Genomic DNA, 19,567 nt, shown 5'->3' on the forward strand with positions numbered 1-19,567 from the left:
TTTCGTCGTGAATCATAATACTATAGCAATTACATTTTTGCACAAGGGACCTTCTCTTGATCAATGATACGTTATCTGGATTTAAAACGTTCGGGGATACTTTATTTGAACTGTAGAATTTTGCTATTCCTCTAGACGAACATGCATTATAATGATTGTGAATTCGTTATATCATTCGTTCTACAGTATGATTTTTCTTATTCAGGCCGATGCGAAGATTTGCAATATGTTATACGTATTTAATAAATACACCGCACATACTTTTTAGCAATCGAACCGTTCAAGTACCTTCCACGGGCACGTATCCTAAGATTGTGTTGCGTTGTAAACATATATTTGCATTTCATATACATAGTTGCTTGAAAATCATCCTTAACTAATGTATATAAAGATTTGCAAGAATCTCAATCATTATATTTTTCATGAATTTTGATGTAATGCTTTTAATCGTATGTACTTTATGCATTCCAATCTGCAGTATCGAGGGATTGTTACACATAATTTCGTTTCAGATATATACATGATTGAGCATTTATTGATAAAGAGCAATTGCACATCGAGTACAATCCATCGTACTATGATAATGTGTGTCCATTGACGTAGCTATTTAGATATGCGGGACTCGTTGTTCGTTTATGACATGAAGTTTGTCCTTCCTGTTTGATTATATTTTAGAATAAGTTGATAATCGGCATAATTTTCCATAATTTTGGGAATCGACATTACTCTCTAACTGGTATTTAATTCTTTTCAACGAAAATAGCAAATTAACTAAAATGATGCCGCATTTATCTGCACGTGGCTAACGACCGCGAGTCTATAGTTCTCGTGTGCTTACAGACGTATGTACACACTCCCAGTCAAGAACACGCCGACACGTGTCATTTTTGGGAAAACTGAAACTCGTTTTTGAAAACATAGTTCCGTGCCACATGCTTAGAATAATGCTTAGTAGCCAGTTAGACCCGGTCGAACCTCTAACTCCATATAAACACGAAACGAATAGAACGCTGAGACTTTCTCAAAAATACAACTCAGTCAGCCATACTCGAATGAGACCGGGAATTAGGCTCGACATCGCACACCAGGTAGGGTGAAAATACTGCATACCGCCCCAAAAATGTACTTAAAACGTGTCCCCATTAATTATCAGAAGCTGACGATCATGTTCAAATTGTATGTATTTAACCAATCATTGGGCCCACCTGACTTGCTTTTTTTTCATTAAGAAAAATAGCATATTTTCGTTGAAGTGTCCTGCGATCATTTCAGGGGAAATGGGAGCTCGGTACCCTTTCAAGCTAAAATATGCAATATCTTCAAGGATGTCTCTTACCCACTATTTCTGGATTAAATTTTGTTTATCATTATTCGAATTTTCAAACATCTCTTGTATTACTTTCTTATGAGCAAAAGGAAACCTTTTTTTCTGAATAACAAATCTGAATCTGAATCTGAATCTGAATGTAGAGGCTACAGTCGGCAAATATAATGAATATACATAAAATCCATGACGCCAATCTAGGCGATTTAGGCATTTGACATCAATTGCAAAAGTTTTGGAAATCAAACAATTTTGTGCTATCGCGCGGTTCATTGTTGAGTGCCACACGCGCCTTCTCGTCCGTTGGTCACAAGTGAAATAAATGTACATAATCAATGGCGACATATGAAGTAGAAAGCCAATATATATAATACAAAAGTCCACATCAGTTGAAAATTACAAATTTAATATACAATTTAGTTTGGTCATTTGACAATTAATTACATATGAAATTATGAATGAAATAGGCATTTTGATATCATGTCCCATATAATCGATTGTTAGTGTGCGAATTAATGTTCTCTCAACAATAAGAGTTATAGGGAAACCCCAATAAAACCGCTTGTGGAATGTACGTAATACACACCTGTTGACCCACAGATGTCGTAACATCTACGCCAACGGTAAGGTGATGTTACGTAAGAGCATACGCAACTATCATTTTCCTCTCTGTTTGACAAAGTTTGGAATCGGATGCAGATATAGGGTCTGATACATCGAGGAATGCACCCAGATTAGGGATTAGAATTAAAAGGACACGTAACCGCACATCGGAAACATCAATTTGAAATATCTAATCGGAAACACAAAGAACAAGCTTTCAACGTAATTTCAGTGTTTTAGGGAATCAGTTTGATATCTTTTATTTTTGAAGTATGTGTTCATTCATTTCAAATGAATGCAGATTTAGCAGAAGGGTACCCGGAACGTCCGATTAATCAACATTTGTTATTAATCTCCAATATTGTCAGTCTGTTTTCTTCTGGTAGGCTTGTTTCTTCTGGTCTTGTTTCTGTCTTGTCACGCGTGTTTGTAAAAGCCGCGATCACGCATAATTAGAGACCGCTTTCATGCGCAAACCACTCACTCGATATCAAACAAAGCTAGGTGCGAGTCACTTCCACAATCGATAGGCATTCACACGGAATTATATCTGACCCGTGCCAAAATTTGGCACGAGCCGAGTCCGATATTTTTCGTCAGGGACTCAAGTGATAGCAAGTTATAGATCACAGGCTATTTTCACTGCCTCACGTACGTATAACCATGGACTATAAATCAAAGAGTCCATGGTTATACAGAATTGTGAGACAGCAGACATCAGGGACTCAGTTAATTACTCATCGATCCGTCAATTACGCATCAACCGTTACAATAACGCCGCTAACAATTCTTTTGATTAAATCTGACCATTCAGCTAATTTTTGCATCAATTTCCAGTACAGTCCAGTCAAATCTAATGGACCTCAATATGTATCGAAACGGAATGAGCATATATGTTTTTTACGTTGCTGATTCAGTGATTTATATATGCAATTATCATACGTATAATGATTATAATGATTGCAAACTTATAATGATTATTTTTAGGTTTATTATCGTGATCCAATTTCGTGTTTTTGGTTAAGGTTAGGTCATTGAAGTTTTGAAATCGCTAGTAAATGCTACATTTCTTCATGATTTTGTGCACAATGTCCAAGATATAGAATTAGGAAAATAAATTGTTAACTAGCTAACTCGCATATATCAAACTTATCAAAAATCATTTTCATGCACATACAAGTATATAGTCTTTCGCTTATATAGCCCTGATTTGTAATAAGGATGAGCCCCCCAAACTTGTGCGATATGATTCAATCGTATATTGCACGTGTACATTCATTCATATGCTAATTCGACCTGCCCTATGACGCTGTATTGTCTTGTCATCTAAAAGTGCGGTGATGCTGATTATCATTTATATGGGAAGCAGCGGGTGGGGGCCAATTAAAACAAACGAAAGAATACTTTATTCACCTGCCTCCTGTCGGGAGCGGAGGTGGGACCGGTATAAATACGACCGACTGCGGAACCAATGGCAAGAAGGTTTGAGGGCTTTAAGGTACAACAGTGTCAGAAGTGACTGGAATATCATAATCAATCGCAAGCTGAAGGTATATATTTTTTTATTCATTAATGCGTACAAATGTAAAATGATTGGACTTACAAACCTCTTGGTGTTTATAGTCAGGCGTATTCGATAAGGCAACATGTTATATTAACCTGAAACTAACTTCATGTATGTCAATGGAAAATAGTTATTACTTTTCCTTATAATTCCGTTACAAGACACGAAAAGGTATGGAATCAGTATTTTTCGAGAATCGAGCAGCCAACCACATTTGTCACTAAGGAATTAGCTACTAAGAAAATAGATGCAATTATTTGCCAAGACGTATCAAATGTAATTATGCTTATGTATTATCATTTACCCGCTGACTTTAGTGAACAGGTGAATAAGTCGCCAGACAAACAATATTGGCGGAGAGTCACTTGGACAATGGAATTTTGTAGTTGTGACCCAAAGAAGTTTCTTAACACAACAATAGGTCTTGAGCCAATACATTGAAAATCGTGGTCAGCAACACGATGCTCTGTGATGGACTTTTCTCATATAATTCTAATTACTTCGAGTCAATTGAAATGTAAAATTTGACATCCATTTGCTAATAATCTGCAATTGGCCTATTGCGCACATCGACAGCGCATTTCTTACCAGGCGCATCCCAGTTAATATGAATACCACTATTTTATGAAATGCATTATTTACGAAGTCGGTCTTTGCATAATTTGTGAGCCGACCCGTGCCTACCAAGTGTGACACATGGGCGTAATATAGCGATCATCACAAACCTCCCTGCAAAACCATTAACAAACCAACCAGGATGTGCAACGCTTTGAAAATTGTTTAACTGCACATAATATATCTATCATTCTATAGTCAATCTGGTTAAATAACTTGAATGATGACTCTCCACGAGGAAGCAGCCGCATACTTACAGGAAGAAAAGTTGCAGAGTGATGTTGAAAAATCTACATTGAAAATGTGGGATATAAATGATACGAATCTTCCGCAGGTAAGCCTCTTTTGTTGTTTTGTCTGAAGCTTCTGATAAGTATAGTCCCATATCTTCATGGGGGAAATACAAAATATTAGCGCACTTTAGGTATACATAAATATATTACGTCAAAATAAAGTTGTAAATGAAATTAGAAAAATAAATTCATAATCCAGCTTACATAGAACGATCGTATAATCAATATAAGATAATTATTAATACATTCATAACTACGAGTGATAATAATGAAATAAATATACAAAATATATTTTGTAGCCGTTTGAAACTGAACGTTTCCGTGATTGGCCAAATGGCCATTGTCGGTATATTTACTCCGAAGAAGAATCTGAGGACGCTCGTCGACATTGCAGTGGTTGGGCGATGCGAAACACCAATAATCACAACGTAAATATTCTAAAAAAATCGTGCTTAGGTGTGTTGATTTGCTCAATGCGCTGTGTGTTCGACGATGGCAGTAATGTCCATTTCAGGCCAGCTATATGTGATAAAGCCAGGAAGAAACAAATAGGTAAGTTAAATTTTCTGATCAACATCACGTTTTGATATTTCCATCGAAGACGTTGAGTAAACTAGCAATTGAATATCTCATCAACATCTAGTAGTATACATGGCCGTGCCCAGTGTACTTAGATTTACTAATATTGTCTGTCACTGTTCTCAGCTCTGATAGCCGCAATCATAATTTTATTTGATTGGCAACAAGACTTCGTCGAAATTAAATGACGGATAGAATCATAAGTTCTTCGTACTCAGATCAGTTAGTGAAAATTCATGTATAGAAAGATTGCTGGGTTATTTTCGTCATTATATTATATAGTTTCATTTATCAAAAATTCATATGTACACCTGAAGCCCAATTTCGTGTCTCGTGCCTAATTTGAAACGAATGGCATTTGTTTATATTACCACTGGCCAAAATTTCTACCTAGAAACAGAATGGTGCTCTTCATTTTGTATTTACACGGACGTTGCCGTTAATAATCCCGAATGGCTTCAGGGGCGCTTTAAAATTAAAGCTCTTTATCATATACGTATTATCATTATTCGGTTAGTAGAAATGGCATTTATGGATAACAATTTATGATGACTATAGGCTGGTAGACGATCGACTCCCTAGATACACGCATGCCGTGAAAAGCCCATAATTCTATGGATATGGAATCCATAGAGCACTTAACATTGTCACGCACTCTGAATGACGTGGTCTTAATAGTCTCAATTAATCAAAAGATTTACTTGAAAACTAGGGAATCGTAAAATGTAAGTGCATTTGACGTTTCCAAAGTTTAAGAAAATACTGAAATTGGCAACCACTCTGCCTATGGGTCTTTTTTAAATATGAACAATAGTAAGTAGTTTTTTTTAGTTATATATGGTATGTTGACGTGAAACATACAATGCGCGCATTAGTTAAACAGAATACAAAACGCCTCATTTTCAATGAACGAATACTGAGCTTTTCATATTTCCTGTGTTGAAAGATGGAATGTGTTAATTACGTTTTGCGAATTAGTGGGGTAGGGACGAATCCTGAACTCACAATGTAATATGAAACTATTCCATGAATTACTCCGCAATTTTGTTATTTCAGGTCGCCCGTGTCCAAACGAAAGATGTCCCGGTAGACTTGAACTACAACCTTGTCGGGGGCACTGCGGTTATCCTGTAACTCACTTCTGGAGGCATTTGGATGGTTATATATTTTTCCAAGCGAAAGGCACGCACGATCATCCATTCCCGGAAGCAAAAACGTCTGCTGACACGAGACGACATAGCACGCGTCGCACAATAGCTAAACAGCATAAAATGAAGGTACGAGTATAAACGAGTATATATGACGACGATGTGTGTTCGTTTCATGATTTGTAGATTCTGTAGCCACAGTAAATTCAACCCTGGTGTTAAAATTTACACATATAACTATGAGCAAAAATGATAAACCAAGGATATAATTTATGCTTGAAGGTTTTCTTCGTATTACGCTAGTGCATTAATACCATTCTGTTCGATTTCCTCATACAGGCGATTGATGTTTCAAAGTCTGGGAAACGATTATCAAGTGATGCAATGCGCCTGCGCTACAAAGTTCCAAAACTAGGAGTTTCAGGTAAGGATACAAGATTGGAATAAAAGATAGCATTTTGTGATAACGTAATTCTGTTTCCTTCAAAACTTCTGATATTTATTGATTTAAATCGTAAACCATATTTCGCATCAAAAGCAATTGTCATTGGATGGCGTTTCGCGTCCTACTGAATCAATGTATGTTTCTACCAGGAAGTAAAAATGTGTGTAGTACTGGTGGTATATTATTCTTTGTATCATAAGTTATTAGAATTGTCTTATCATAAGTTATTAGAATTGTCTTTATTGCTTTCAGAATCAGACGTTATTTGTTCATGTCCCCCGTTCGAGTGTCTTTGTCCACCACAGTCTCATCAAATCAATCGCACTCCGGGATACGGTAGTAGCTTTGATCACTTAGATGGAAACATATATTCGGATTTCATGCCACCAGCCAGACAGGAACCAAACGGAATTTTTGGCCCATCCGTATATTCTATGGATTATAATGAAGATAAAAGCCAAATTTATATACATTCCGCTTATGATGGAAGGAGCTTTGCAATGAATAGACATTCACCGTCACCCCCTAGTTCTAGACACTCGTATATTCCAGCTGAGACCAATTGCAGTATGATGTTTACCGCCGAAACGGAGAATAGTTCTACCCAAATGGCAAAAAACGTCATAGACATGACGGATTTTAATTCAAAAAAGGATTCAACTCTGCCCACAGATTTCGCGATCAAAGTTGAATGCAATGATGATCTTACACAGGCAACAAACTCTCAGAGACATACACACAAACAATCAGCGTCGCCTGTATTACTTACAGAACTCACGACTGTACACAAACAATCGGTGAATGATATGAGTTGCTCGTCTTCGTATCGACTGGCAGATGAGTATGTGCCGACATCGGATGCGCTTTCACAGAAATTTCCTCCTTCCCCCGATTATTTCACTACGTGCCAACATAACTATCCGCGAAAGCCGCCAACAGCATCTGCAAAAGTTCATACCAATGGAGGAAATATAACCGATTTCTTTTCAAATGCAAACTATAGTTATGCATATGAAAATATTCGTTACCAGCCATCTGCAGAAAATAGTAATCTAACCCATTATCTTCATGATAGCAATGCGGCAACGATAAATATTACCCTTGGGGTCGCTTATAGCCAATTATAGCAAAGAGTGCTCATTAACGTCTATTAGAACCGTTTATATTGAACAATGCTACGTATAGAATCGGTCAATATACACAAATGTTTAACAGTAAGAATCTTGCAAGTCGATGAAAATTTGATGTTTCGCGTGGTTGTTTTTCATTTTCAGAATCATCGTCAATGAAGCATTTACGAGGTTTATCATTCAAATAGGTTTGACTGCATTTAATGTTCGATATGTGAAGAATTATTTTTCTACATGTGATGGATGTGTTTTCATGTGTGCCCTAATTCCTGTCCATTATTTTCATTCAGAGCATTGACATTTGAGAGTGTTTTAAATAGTTATGATAATCGTGTACAATGGATAAGTTGATATTACATTCCAGAATGATAGTTTTTACCGATTGATTGAAAGAGGATTTAAATGATATAACTCTGTGACGATGATTATTACGATTACGTTAAATCAACAGAAATCTATCTTATTTGATGTGGTTATTTTTGGATCAAAGGTGTTGATTTTCAAACCATTTTCACAGAAGAAAATAAAGAATATTTGTAATATAATGGAACTTCTTGGTAATTCTTCAAATCTTTGAGTATAGCTAGGTTCGCACCATCGTTTTGTAACCGAACGACTTCAGTCGTGCCAAAGCCCGTAAATAAAACGTGTCCTTTTCGACTATTCGGAGTCGATGGAAATCAGACCCGCCCACCAACAACGCTGACTTCATTTCTTTGTCTTTATTTGACTTTTGACCATTAGCTACGTACGTAGGTAGTATAAGTGGATGGAATGGGTCTACACTGGACATGCGTTTTCAATGAAATTTCATCACAATATAAAACCAATTAAATCTTCCGAAAACTTTGTATCACAGGGAATAATTTTAAAATAAATCTATGGTTAACTTAGAATCTAACCAATTGGCCTTGGCTAAACTTCACGGCGCGATTGCGTTTTCAATGTCGGTAAAGGTCTGACAGAGTAAATCAATAGTCTTACAGTCGTTATATAAAATTTGGATGGAAGAGTGACCAACCTGACAAGTCGACAGTATGCTTTATCCCGCGCAGAGATATCCTTTTTTCTTATACAAGCAAAATCGTGCGCGAATCAACCCCCGACGCAACGAGGAAAGCATTTAAATGCACCCGAATAAACAATTCAAGATCATATTTTTAAAGGATAGAAATCCAAAATCTGCAATAGTGATTAATATTTTCCAGTCGTTTTTATTTTGTCCGCTCCCCGTAACATCCCGATATTTTTCTACATAATTTGCATGATATCTTTATCTTTAGCCGTTTTCTAAGAGCAAGAAAGAAATCAAAATGGTCCATTACCTAGATATATACACACTTAGATGCACGCACACACGTGCAAAAAATCGACCAAAACCCCATAACAAAATGCAGACACACTTAGATGCATGCACACACGTGCAAAAAAATTGACGAAACCCCCAAAACGCAGGCTATGCGCTCCGGCGCACATCACGGAGATTAAAATCCTAACTATACGTAATATCAGACCCTGAAATTGTACAAATCTTATGCCGATCACCTAATACCGATAATTTAGTAATAGTACTAATATCGCAACCAGTAGACGATTAATAAACAACTTGAGTTAGAGATTAACTATCGATCAAATAAGAATGTAACCAATCATAATTATTGAACCGTTTAAACAGAACAAATACCCATTTTCGGATGCAAGCTAACAAACTAAATCGAAATACAATCGACGACAATCCGCGCTGAAATGTAAACATATAGACCAAAGAACCTCCAGGGGTAAATCTATTCAAATTGCCGACGTAAAAACATTCTATCAGCACGAATCCATCACATTACTAATGCTACAAGTACTTTTTCAGAGTTTGAACAAAAGAAGAAATTCGTCGAGTGAAATAAACCGATTGGTCGGATCAGGATTGTTTGCAGTTTCCACAACGACTGTATGAACGTATCCCTTCTGGTCAGGTCTCGTTCCGACGACTTTACTGTGAGGCTTCAACGGTCTCCAGGCTCCACTAACAGGACTATATCGCCGACACGTGCATTTGGGGTTTGCCATTTATGGCGCGTCTCAGGGGCGGATCAAGGGCCCAATTTTGACTGCCTCACCAATGAAAAAGGGCACCTTTTCAAAAAGGGGCGTATTATAGGAATCAAATAATTTTCAACCATGCATTTTTGTTGTTGGTTTTATAGGAAACCGGACTACAGCATAAATTCATTTTTGATTATTGTTTTATAGGAAACCGGACTACAACATAATGCCATTTGAATTTTACTTTAAATGTACCTTTTAAAAACATGCCTGTCACCAGGATTTCTACAGGATAGGGCACAACCTTTGCCAGAAAGGGGCACATTCTTGAGTGAAAAACTAAGCTAAAAACAGATCTAAGCCCTTTTCTGCAGTAAAATCAATTTACAATAGAAATAAGATTCAGTTTTATTTCAGCATATGTTCAAAGTGCCCTTCTAGGAAAGAAAATTCTAAAGGTTTTTGAAATATTCTTACTTTCCTGCATATGAATGAATATTCAAAACACCATTTAGGACCACAAGGGAACAATTGTTTGAGGCACACCCTAAGGAAATTTGCCTGATAAGACATTTCAAATTCATTTCAAATTTTTCTTGCCTTTGAAAAGATTTTTTGCCACGCTGTACATAGGATCACTCGCTTTAGATGATTCAAAGCGTGGTCTGTCGCTGATCTTCAGTTGTAGCAGCAATATTCCTCTACGGGTCGTGCAAATAAAATTGTAGTTTGGCCACCAACGACTTGATGTTCACGGAATACTCGAATACTTTAACGTCGTCAATGTGCCTCACTGCGTGGAAGCATCAGGCAGATTGAGAACTTTTCGAGTTCCTTCGGTTTGTTCTGGTCGGATGTTCGGCCAATTCAAGGCGCGATTAATAAACGCAAAAGCAATCCCCGATTTTCTCAAATTCCTGGCACAGAGCATTTAAACGACTGTAAGACATCATGTATCCCCTATATACACACAAAAAGTAATTTTCCCGTTTTCCCGGTAGGTTGAAATAACATGCCTACGAATACAAGTCCGTTGTTTTGAGAATGTCATGGTTTGAATATATTTTGTTTGAATTAATACCTGGAGAAGGATATTCTCGATGGTTGGGGGGGGAGGGGGGTCATAATTTTAGAAGGTTTAACTACATCAGCAATCAAGCTGAAAATGGAGATGATAAGTCAAATGAATATTATTATTGGCCAAATCTTGCCGATCTCACTAGCTCCACCTTTAAATTGATATGCTGATATAATATGTTACTCAGATCTTATGTTACTGGACGATGGAATAGGATTCAAAATTTATTCATTTTTATTGGCAAATTAATATAAGTCAATTTCATTCATGGCGCTTTGACGTGAGAAGCTTTTCAAGAACATTCTGAATTCTTAATAGTTTTCCATTTCTTTCGCTTCCCGCTCGTGTAGACTCAAAATGGCTACAGCCGTCGTCACTACGACAAGACGCTGGAAGAAATATAAACATACATCAAATATATTATTTCAAACATGTATGTCGATAAAGCTCTCATAACAAAACATAAATCTAAAGTATATTCTTATCACAATGTGAATGCCATACGTGAACGGGGTCCCTACCTGTGTTCCCCAGGTTCTATATTCCCTGGGACCTATGTTCCCCTAAGGGAAATTATACATGAAGGGGTTCTATATTCACCGAGTCCGATGTTCCCGGGTTCTATATTCCCCTGGTTATTTATTACCTCATGGAAAATTATAGAAAATGTACGTCATTTGTTCCCATGGCCACACACACACTACATTTCGGCGCTGGGAATTCAGAGCATGATAAAGGGGCAGGCTGCCGAACCTGAAATGCAACCAATGTTAGGGGGCATCCATTAAAATCTTTTGTGGACAAGGGGGAGGGGATTCGTCTGATATGGAAGTCCATCTTGAAAGGGAGGGGGTCACTAGTTTAGGGACATCTTTTTGTGGATAAATGTATACGGTAAGTAAAATCACTCTATCCTCCAATGAATAGTTACCAGTAACAAGTTATGATTATAATTCCAGGTTAAGGGAATAAATGTAGATACGTTAATCAAAGTTTTTTTTATGCTGCATCAAATCTTTATCAAGTGTGAAATTTAAGCTCCATTATCCGTTGGAAAAGGGGAGAGGGGGTCAAGCTGATATGAATTTTATGTGGACATGGGGGGGGGAGGTCAGATTTTCTATATCTTGTGTGGATGTCTTTTATGGACAGCCCCTAAGTCGATGTGGGAAATCGGCACTTTCTTTTTTCTCTAAGGTGATATCGAAACGGCGTGTTATTAAATGTTAAAATTGATGGAATATTATTAAAACGCATAGGGTATGGACCCCTGCGGTCGACCTTTTTATCATTTGGCGAATATGGAACTCTTTTTATATTATTTCCCATGGGGAATATACGTAGAACCTGGGGAATTTAGGGATGACCCCCGTGAACGAATCGACTTCAAAGATAAAATACCGCAGTAAAGTTGTCATATGAGGTTATGTCCACACATTAACATTTGAGCGGGTATCATTTGTAGGTACAAGGTAAAGAAATCATTAAGACATCAGATATCGGAAATTTGAGATTATGGCCAGGTAACTCTAAAACATTTGACATATTAATACATAAACTATATCTGCTTGAGTAGCTACTTACTTCGATCACAACAGATTCTGTCAGCATAGCACCTTCCCATTTCACCACAACTTGCGAATTCCCCTTCCAGTCGACATGGAATGGGATTATTTGCTTCCAGGCGACAGATTTTCGTAGCATCGGATCCCATAATACAACCAAAGCTTCCGCAGCATGCATCGACTCCAACACAGTAACCATCGCCCATGCAGCGCATACACTAAAATCAGAAATTGATAAAATCGAGTGTTACCTTCATAAACAGTGGACTCCGACCAAGTCAGGAGTTTAATCTCCCCACGGGACAATCAAAGGTCCATCTCGAACTTCGATTGTTTGTGGTTGCTCTGAGAATATATCTAAGCAGTGTAATTGGACGGGGGGAGGGGTAGGGGGTCGTCATAACTATGGAAACTGTATCGGAAGTTGAATATTGTTTAACAATGTGTGGTGCAATTTGATCCATGATATAGCAAACGCCTTTTAAGCAGCAATTCGAAAAGCTGGTGATGGAATATTTTGACGGTAGTTTTACGACGGCTCAATTACGTTTCCTGTAACTTAGGGCTAGACGTATTGGCCCCACTCCGCGCGGTTGCAGCAGAAATCAACATGGCCACCTTTTGAATGTTTAGTATTATAAATTGTACATGAATTTCAATTATTTCAGCTCCTAGGGTTTCAAGGCACAATATAACTACATGATGTGATATGGCGATGTTAACAAATGATAATGCAATCTCAGTCTATCTGCGCGCAATGGTGACTGGAAGGTTGCCTCTTGACTTCGGTCTCATTACAAAGCTACCAAAAACCTAATCGTGACAATGTAAATAGAACCCGATCAAGACTGTATATATGTAAATGTACAAACATGTATTCAATATTCACGTGTCTGTGCCGCTTTCTTACTGACGGTCTATCAATGCGCATAGCACTCTCCGTTTAATTACGATACATTCACGGACCTAACTATATGCACTGTACATTAGAAACACAAAACTGCACCCAGTGTAAAACTTTTACTTTTAGGCAAATTCAGCACCAGATATGTGAAGTACCAACTGCGCACCCATTGACGGAGAAACCCATCCTCACCGGAGCTGCACCGTCGATGTCATACAACTACACTTCGGATACCTCAGGGCCATACTCTCATCTGGAAAATTTGCGTTTCGAAATGTGCTTTCTTCCTATCTAGTCAACACGCGGGATCATCAACTTAAAGGACTTCTACATCAACATCTACCCGAGAAAATAAATGCAATAAACTATCGGACTATTTACATGTAGAAAATGACCAAAGAATATAAAAATTGACAAAATGATCTTCAACCTTGTAATATTGCTATTTCCAAAATCTCGATGTATTAGATTAGGCAGCCAAGAAAATTCACCCCAATCAGTTGCTTGCCGGTTCAGACTGAATGGAAGATTGTTTGAATGAACCGGAACCGAATTTCCAATTATGTACTTCGATAAAAAAAGATTCTATTAACTCGACCGCCGATGATACAACTATATTTGTACTTCGATTTCCGATTTCAAAATCAAATGTTTCGCTCCCGGCAGGTGTGGTGGGTCTGTAAGGGACGCTCAATCAAAAAATCAAACGAAATTTACCAGCCAAAAAGATAACAGGAAAATCCCTATTTTGAGATCAAAAATGAATGATAATGCCGCAGTGAAGCTAGTCACAAACTGTCCCGATTGAGTGTACAGTGGTCAAAACATATAAATTTGCGTAGTTACATAACTATTTGCAGTGAATTGCAGACGAAACATGAAGCCTTAATGGCCGTTACCAAAAACATTATAGCAATCACAATTGAAAGATAATAACGATATGCAACTAATAATGATATACAACTAAAATTATATCATAATTTGTAGTCAGTGCGGAATGTTTGGTTTTGGAAAAATAATGAGGGGTGTTAGGTATTCATTCAATTCAAGTCATGATTTACCATATGTTACTTCCGTGTTGTTGAAAATCTCGCGAGAATGGTGCAACATTGAAACTGGCACTATATTTTTTTGTAAATATTCATAACTTATCCGCTATAAAGTGCCGATAAACAACAAACAGTATGTTTGGCCGCCATGGTTGCCTGGGACGCGATTTTTTTCCACAAGAGAGTTTCCGCCATCTTGTTTGCAAGTTCATGTTCAAGTTCAAGTTCAAATTTATTTCACAGAAAGCATGACAGGCTATGTACACATGTTGAGAGAAAACAAACAATAAAATTTACAATTTTTCAAACAAAGCACAATTATAAAAAGAGAGAGAGAGAACAGTGCGCATGCTCCTTATTCAGTTTGTTAACACAATCCACACGTGTGCACTACACTCGCTGTATCAGCGTTCGCGGCTCTCACCTACAAACAAAACAGCGTCAAATAGCCTGCCGGAACCCGCCAACCTGGGCACCTTTTCCACGATTTTACATCTACATGATTAAATCAATTTCTGACAGCGTTTTCGCATTCTTTATTCGTGTATCTAGTGTTTCAACGTGTTTATCAGCATACAATGTGTTTATCAGCATACCCTGTCAGACCCGTGGTTAAGATGGATCTTTGAACATATGAAAATATTTATGTTTTGCCACGAATGTCATTCATATATTTCAACTTTTGGAAGATTTAAGAAATTGAGAAATAGTCGTAAAGCCTTCAAATGATCGCACATGCGGTCGGCCGCCCCGCTTGTGCTTGAAATAGAAAATTCGTATCTTGTACGATGGTGAGTGATCGAAAATAAAACATGAAATCTAAATAATTCGATTCTTTCAAAATGCGTTGGAAATATGTGGTTTGGAAATAAACTGCATTTTCTACTATCTCATTTCACATGTTGCCTCTCCATATAAACGTATTAACACTAACTATGATCGTTGTGATCTGTGTGCTGGCCACAAATGCATACAGATCACACTACACTAACCATTCAACACCCAACTACTCACAGCTTTGATAAAATCCTAGTATCTAGTGTGTTTCTCCCTGGGCGGTAAAATGTAATCAATCAACATGTTTGATTATTCTACATCATCTTCAACGAGTCCCGAACGGTTAACGGCGACGTTTGCACCACCATTTTATAAAGGTCAAGCGACGACTCATTTTCAGCAAAACGTCTTTATTTTATCATAAAATATCCGAATTTTCCCATTTACAATTTCGCTCCACAACGAAATCGAGATGCAACTTTCCTTAAACACAACTTCAACCCACGTCTTCTGATACGTATGGTTGACAATATTATATATATTTATGTAAGATTAATAAGAGAATAAACGATAGTAAATAGCGGGCGAATGGGCATTCGAGCTAATATAAAATTCCGAAGCACATTTTGAAATCAAGCATGTGTTTCTATAGTTAACATAGCTAAAGATATAGCCACAAGGCAGCAATAACGGGTTGTGGCTTCATATTCTAACTGAAGGGAATTTGATAGAAATCAAGAAAATAATTCAACGTCGAGAATTCAAAAGGTAAGATCATAACTTGTATCCATATTGATGCCCAAGCGGTTAACGTTTCCTCATATCCACCCTGTTTTCACTCATAAATTACGTAACAAAGTTGTTGGTCTACGCCCGATATTCTACGGCATTTGTACTCGAGCTCATAACATTGTTGGTCCGTAGACCTGCGACATGCCGGTGGGTGATATTGAATAAGTTCCGACGACCTCTATGCTTGTGAATAATTTATAACGCTAAGGTTGAATTTGGTTTAAGTAATAATTGTATCAAATGACTTGTTTCTTTAACGTATGTTTACTCGGAGCCATCCTTCCTTCGACTCACAAATGACAGCACAAAAACGCTCGGGATAAAATATACAATACCATATGCACAATCCGAGCTTAGAAGTAAGTTTACGTTTAATATGAAGGACCGATGGTCCAGTGGCTCACCATAACAGCGTGAAGTAAAAATGTGAGGCTGTAGCCAAAAAATCATTTGATTGAAAATCAAACAAGAAAAAATTAACTTGATTCTTGTCAGTGTCAACTTTGATGAAACTGACTTATATCAGAAGGATAGTTCTCGAATGACATTTTGAAAGATTGATTATGGGAACTTAAGAATAAAGAATTGTTTATAATTTCAATAGATCCTGAGGGAGAATGACACAAAATAACTAAAACTTGCAGAAACAGCTCACGATTTGTGACCCGGTACAATACGGTACGTCTCATCGGAGGTTTTTCATTAAGCATACGGACGATAAGAAATCAGGAACTCCAAGTTCTACAAGTCTTAAATCCAGGGCCGGTAACTGACGAATCCTAAGTTTATCGTCTGACGTGCCTTTTAATAGTTTCACAGTAGGATATTTTTAAAGAAGGCCTTAAGTTAGCTTAGAAAATGTGACTTATGCTAACGTCTATTTATTTCGGATTGTCAACGATCTTTTTGGGATATTTCGCTTAATTTTTGGTGTGCATACCTCAAATAGGTCTTAATCGAATCAGCAGTGTTGTTCAGTCCAGATAAATCATCGTTTTTATATCCATTTTACACTGTTTTGAAGGATTAATGAATATTCTCGAAAATTGAGCTTTAAATCGGCGAGAAAGACCGCCATTTTGTTCGTATTTGTTTATTTCTTTATGCAAATGAGCTATTGCACACGTGCGCAATGAGGCGAGGATGCCTCAATTATATCATGGATGAAGCAGCTTCTTGTCGCCAAGAGTCAATAAACGACTCACAATATTACCCTAAAGCTGTTTAGTAAATAAACAGGGCTTTGTCAAAGCTATCAAAACAAGGCGTATTGGCAATAATTTAGGCCTACGATAGCGCAACCACATTGCGGCCGTGCCCGCGCAGTGAAACACGTGCGAGCAATGTACTCTCCCCATAAAAGATAAACTTACCCAGATCACATGGTACACACTGCTCATTAGCATAAAGAAGTAATCAAACTGGAACAAAATGGCGGTCTTTCTTGCCGATTCAAAGCTCAGTTTTCGAGAATATTCATCATATATATAATCAGGTTTCTGATTGCCGATTGCCAATTGTCGACTCGAGAAATGGTCGACAATCAGGTTTCTATTTGCCGATTGCCGACCCGAGAAATGGTCGACAATCAGGTTCTGATTGCCGATTGCCGACCCGAGAAATGGTCGACAATCAGGTTTCTGGCGGCAATTTGAAACCGAACCACTCCCCTCATTTAAGAAAACCCTGCACGATGGAACTATTTTGACCTATTCTGGAGTTGCACCGGGTCGAGTCCCGGAGAATAACGCGCGCGCGCCGTCCGCGTGTTACAAAATGACCGACCCGCTCCACACAAGTACTGAATAATTAACTCGCCAAAAATTTTCCAATCCCTGGGAGTAAAATGCCGTGCGTTTTTTAACATATCTTATCTTGATGTGTCTTTCACTCCCGTTTTTCAAACGTTATACCCCTTTTCCGTTTCGAGTAAAATTCGTATACGTTATAATCCGTATTTAAAATACCGTTGTTCCATCAATTCCGTACCCATGCAACCCGTTGTAATACTTAGGAACAAATCTTTAGTGTAAAACACATACAACTATTGAAGCCATGCGATTTAATGTAGAAATCTGACGTTTTTTAACTACAGAAAAATTAATTTTCGTGTAATCGATAAAACAATAGGATCTCAATATGTAATCAACATTCCCAAACTCTCTCGTTGTTTTTTCGCAGAAAATGATTTTTTTTCTTTTTTAATCACGGGTCCCTTAATTCGCTCGAAGATCTATCATATCTTGGGTGATTTTCTTTGGTCACGCCACCGGGTGCCTTCCTTCACAAAACCTACATTTTTTACAATATAGAACTTGGGAACAAATTTCTTGTGTAAAACATATATATATATATATATATATATATATATATATATATATATATATATATATATATATATATATATATATATATATATATATATATATATATATATATATATATACATTTTTGTTGAATTCTATATGAGTTGGGAAGGGCACTCGCCTCTATTTATTCATTAAAACTTAAGACTGGCTGTGCGCTTCACCAAGTTTCGACTTCGACATATTAAGCGCACAGAGAGCGCCGAAGGCGCGAGCTGGAATCTCCTTACGTTAATCGCGCGTAATTAGGCAAAATCAAATTATCTGTATTTCTCCATACCGTCCATCTCAAAAAGTGTAGTTTACATCCGGGACACATGGGCGTTGGCTAAATCGCGGCAACGAAAATGACGGTCACGGACGGACTTTCGTCGAAACTTGCGGGCCGCGTCGCGCGGGTAGTTCAAATACGTGAATGAAGGATAACAAAATGATCAATTATGAAACAGTTTTCGCCCCACGATCCAATGAATTGTGAGTGTTCCATATTAATACGTGTGCTTAAGAACTGTACAGGGACCGGTACAGGGACCGGTCTCTGCTCGACTCGACTAATTAAAGATTTCGTTTCTTTTACAGCAACAGTAGGATAGCGCGTATTAGTGAGTTCTACGTGTACACACTGCGGCCGGCAACAGAATGGCAACTGTAGAATAAAATAAACTTTAGTTAAACCTAACCAATTATTGTTTAATAAACTTAAATTTTAAGTACACTGTATGTAAATTGTAAGTCATCGGGCAACCAGTTATCGTTCGTCTTTTAGATTTCGTTTCCATATTTTTCAATGTCCGTTAGTATTCGTTTGCACACATCTCCATTAGACAAACCGTATTGGGTCAAGTCCAGACATTTAGGATTGTAAACATTGTCGACGAGTAATCATTGACTTAACGTGCTAACCCTTCAGTCCAATATTCGCGGATTAATTTGAAATACCATACCAGTCTGATGTGATTAGTCTCTACTGGAACTATTTAATATTGCATACACTCATTTTTCTACTGACAAACCGACATACCTACAAATTGGTATATAACAAAATAAATTTTTTCAAATGTCGATTGGAAATTCATAATAAGGCACCCATAACTACAAGTTGTTATCAATAGATGGCAGCCAATTGAGTTAGATTGCATATATCGGTGGTTAATGTGTATCTTTGGGTTTTCACACGTCTTGATTGATCAGTTGATTTTCACAAACATGATTATAGACATTGTCGACGAGTAAAATCGGTCGACAATCGGGGTTGTAGACATAGTCGATGAGTAGAATCGGTCGACAATCGGGGTTGT

General features: G+C 37.5%; 2 protein-coding genes across 3 annotated transcripts in view; one reads left to right on the top strand and one right to left on the bottom strand.

Moving 5' to 3' along the window:
* The first annotated feature begins 1,062 nt into the window (after positions 1-1,062).
* On the top strand, positions 1,063-8,214 carry LOC141899959 (uncharacterized). Of its 2 annotated transcripts, none has more exons than XM_074786604.1 (6): positions 1,063-1,088; positions 4,305-4,440; positions 4,699-4,951; positions 6,035-6,255; positions 6,466-6,550; positions 6,824-8,214. In XM_074786604.1, exons 2-6 carry the CDS (start codon positions 4,327-4,329, stop codon positions 7,696-7,698), a joined length of 1,548 nt encoding a protein of 515 aa, XP_074642705.1. In that variant the 5' UTR covers positions 1,063-1,088; positions 4,305-4,326; the 3' UTR covers positions 7,699-8,214. The 2 variants fall into 2 exon arrangements, with proteins under 2 accessions (XP_074642705.1, XP_074642706.1); XM_074786605.1 differs by lacking the exon at positions 1,063-1,088 and having other exon boundaries at positions 4,311-4,440; positions 4,699-4,827; positions 4,914-4,951.
* A 2,846-nt stretch (positions 8,215-11,060) lies between these two features.
* LOC141899626 (conopressin/neurophysin-like) overlaps positions 11,061-19,567 on the bottom strand; it is a 65,989-nt gene continuing 57,482 nt past the window's right edge. The window contains exons 3-4 of the mRNA XM_074786040.1: positions 12,401-12,599; positions 11,061-11,205 (exon numbers count right to left, since the gene is read on the bottom strand). Coding sequence (XP_074642141.1) covers positions 11,078-11,205; positions 12,401-12,599 — 327 coding nt within the window. The 3' untranslated portion in view covers positions 11,061-11,077. The remainder of the gene's footprint in view (positions 11,206-12,400; positions 12,600-19,567) is intronic.

Source organism: Tubulanus polymorphus, chromosome 2 (assembly GCF_964204645.1).
Source record: "Tubulanus polymorphus chromosome 2, tnTubPoly1.2, whole genome shotgun sequence".
Lineage (NCBI taxonomy): Eukaryota > Metazoa > Nemertea > Palaeonemertea > Tubulaniformes > Tubulanidae > Tubulanus > Tubulanus polymorphus.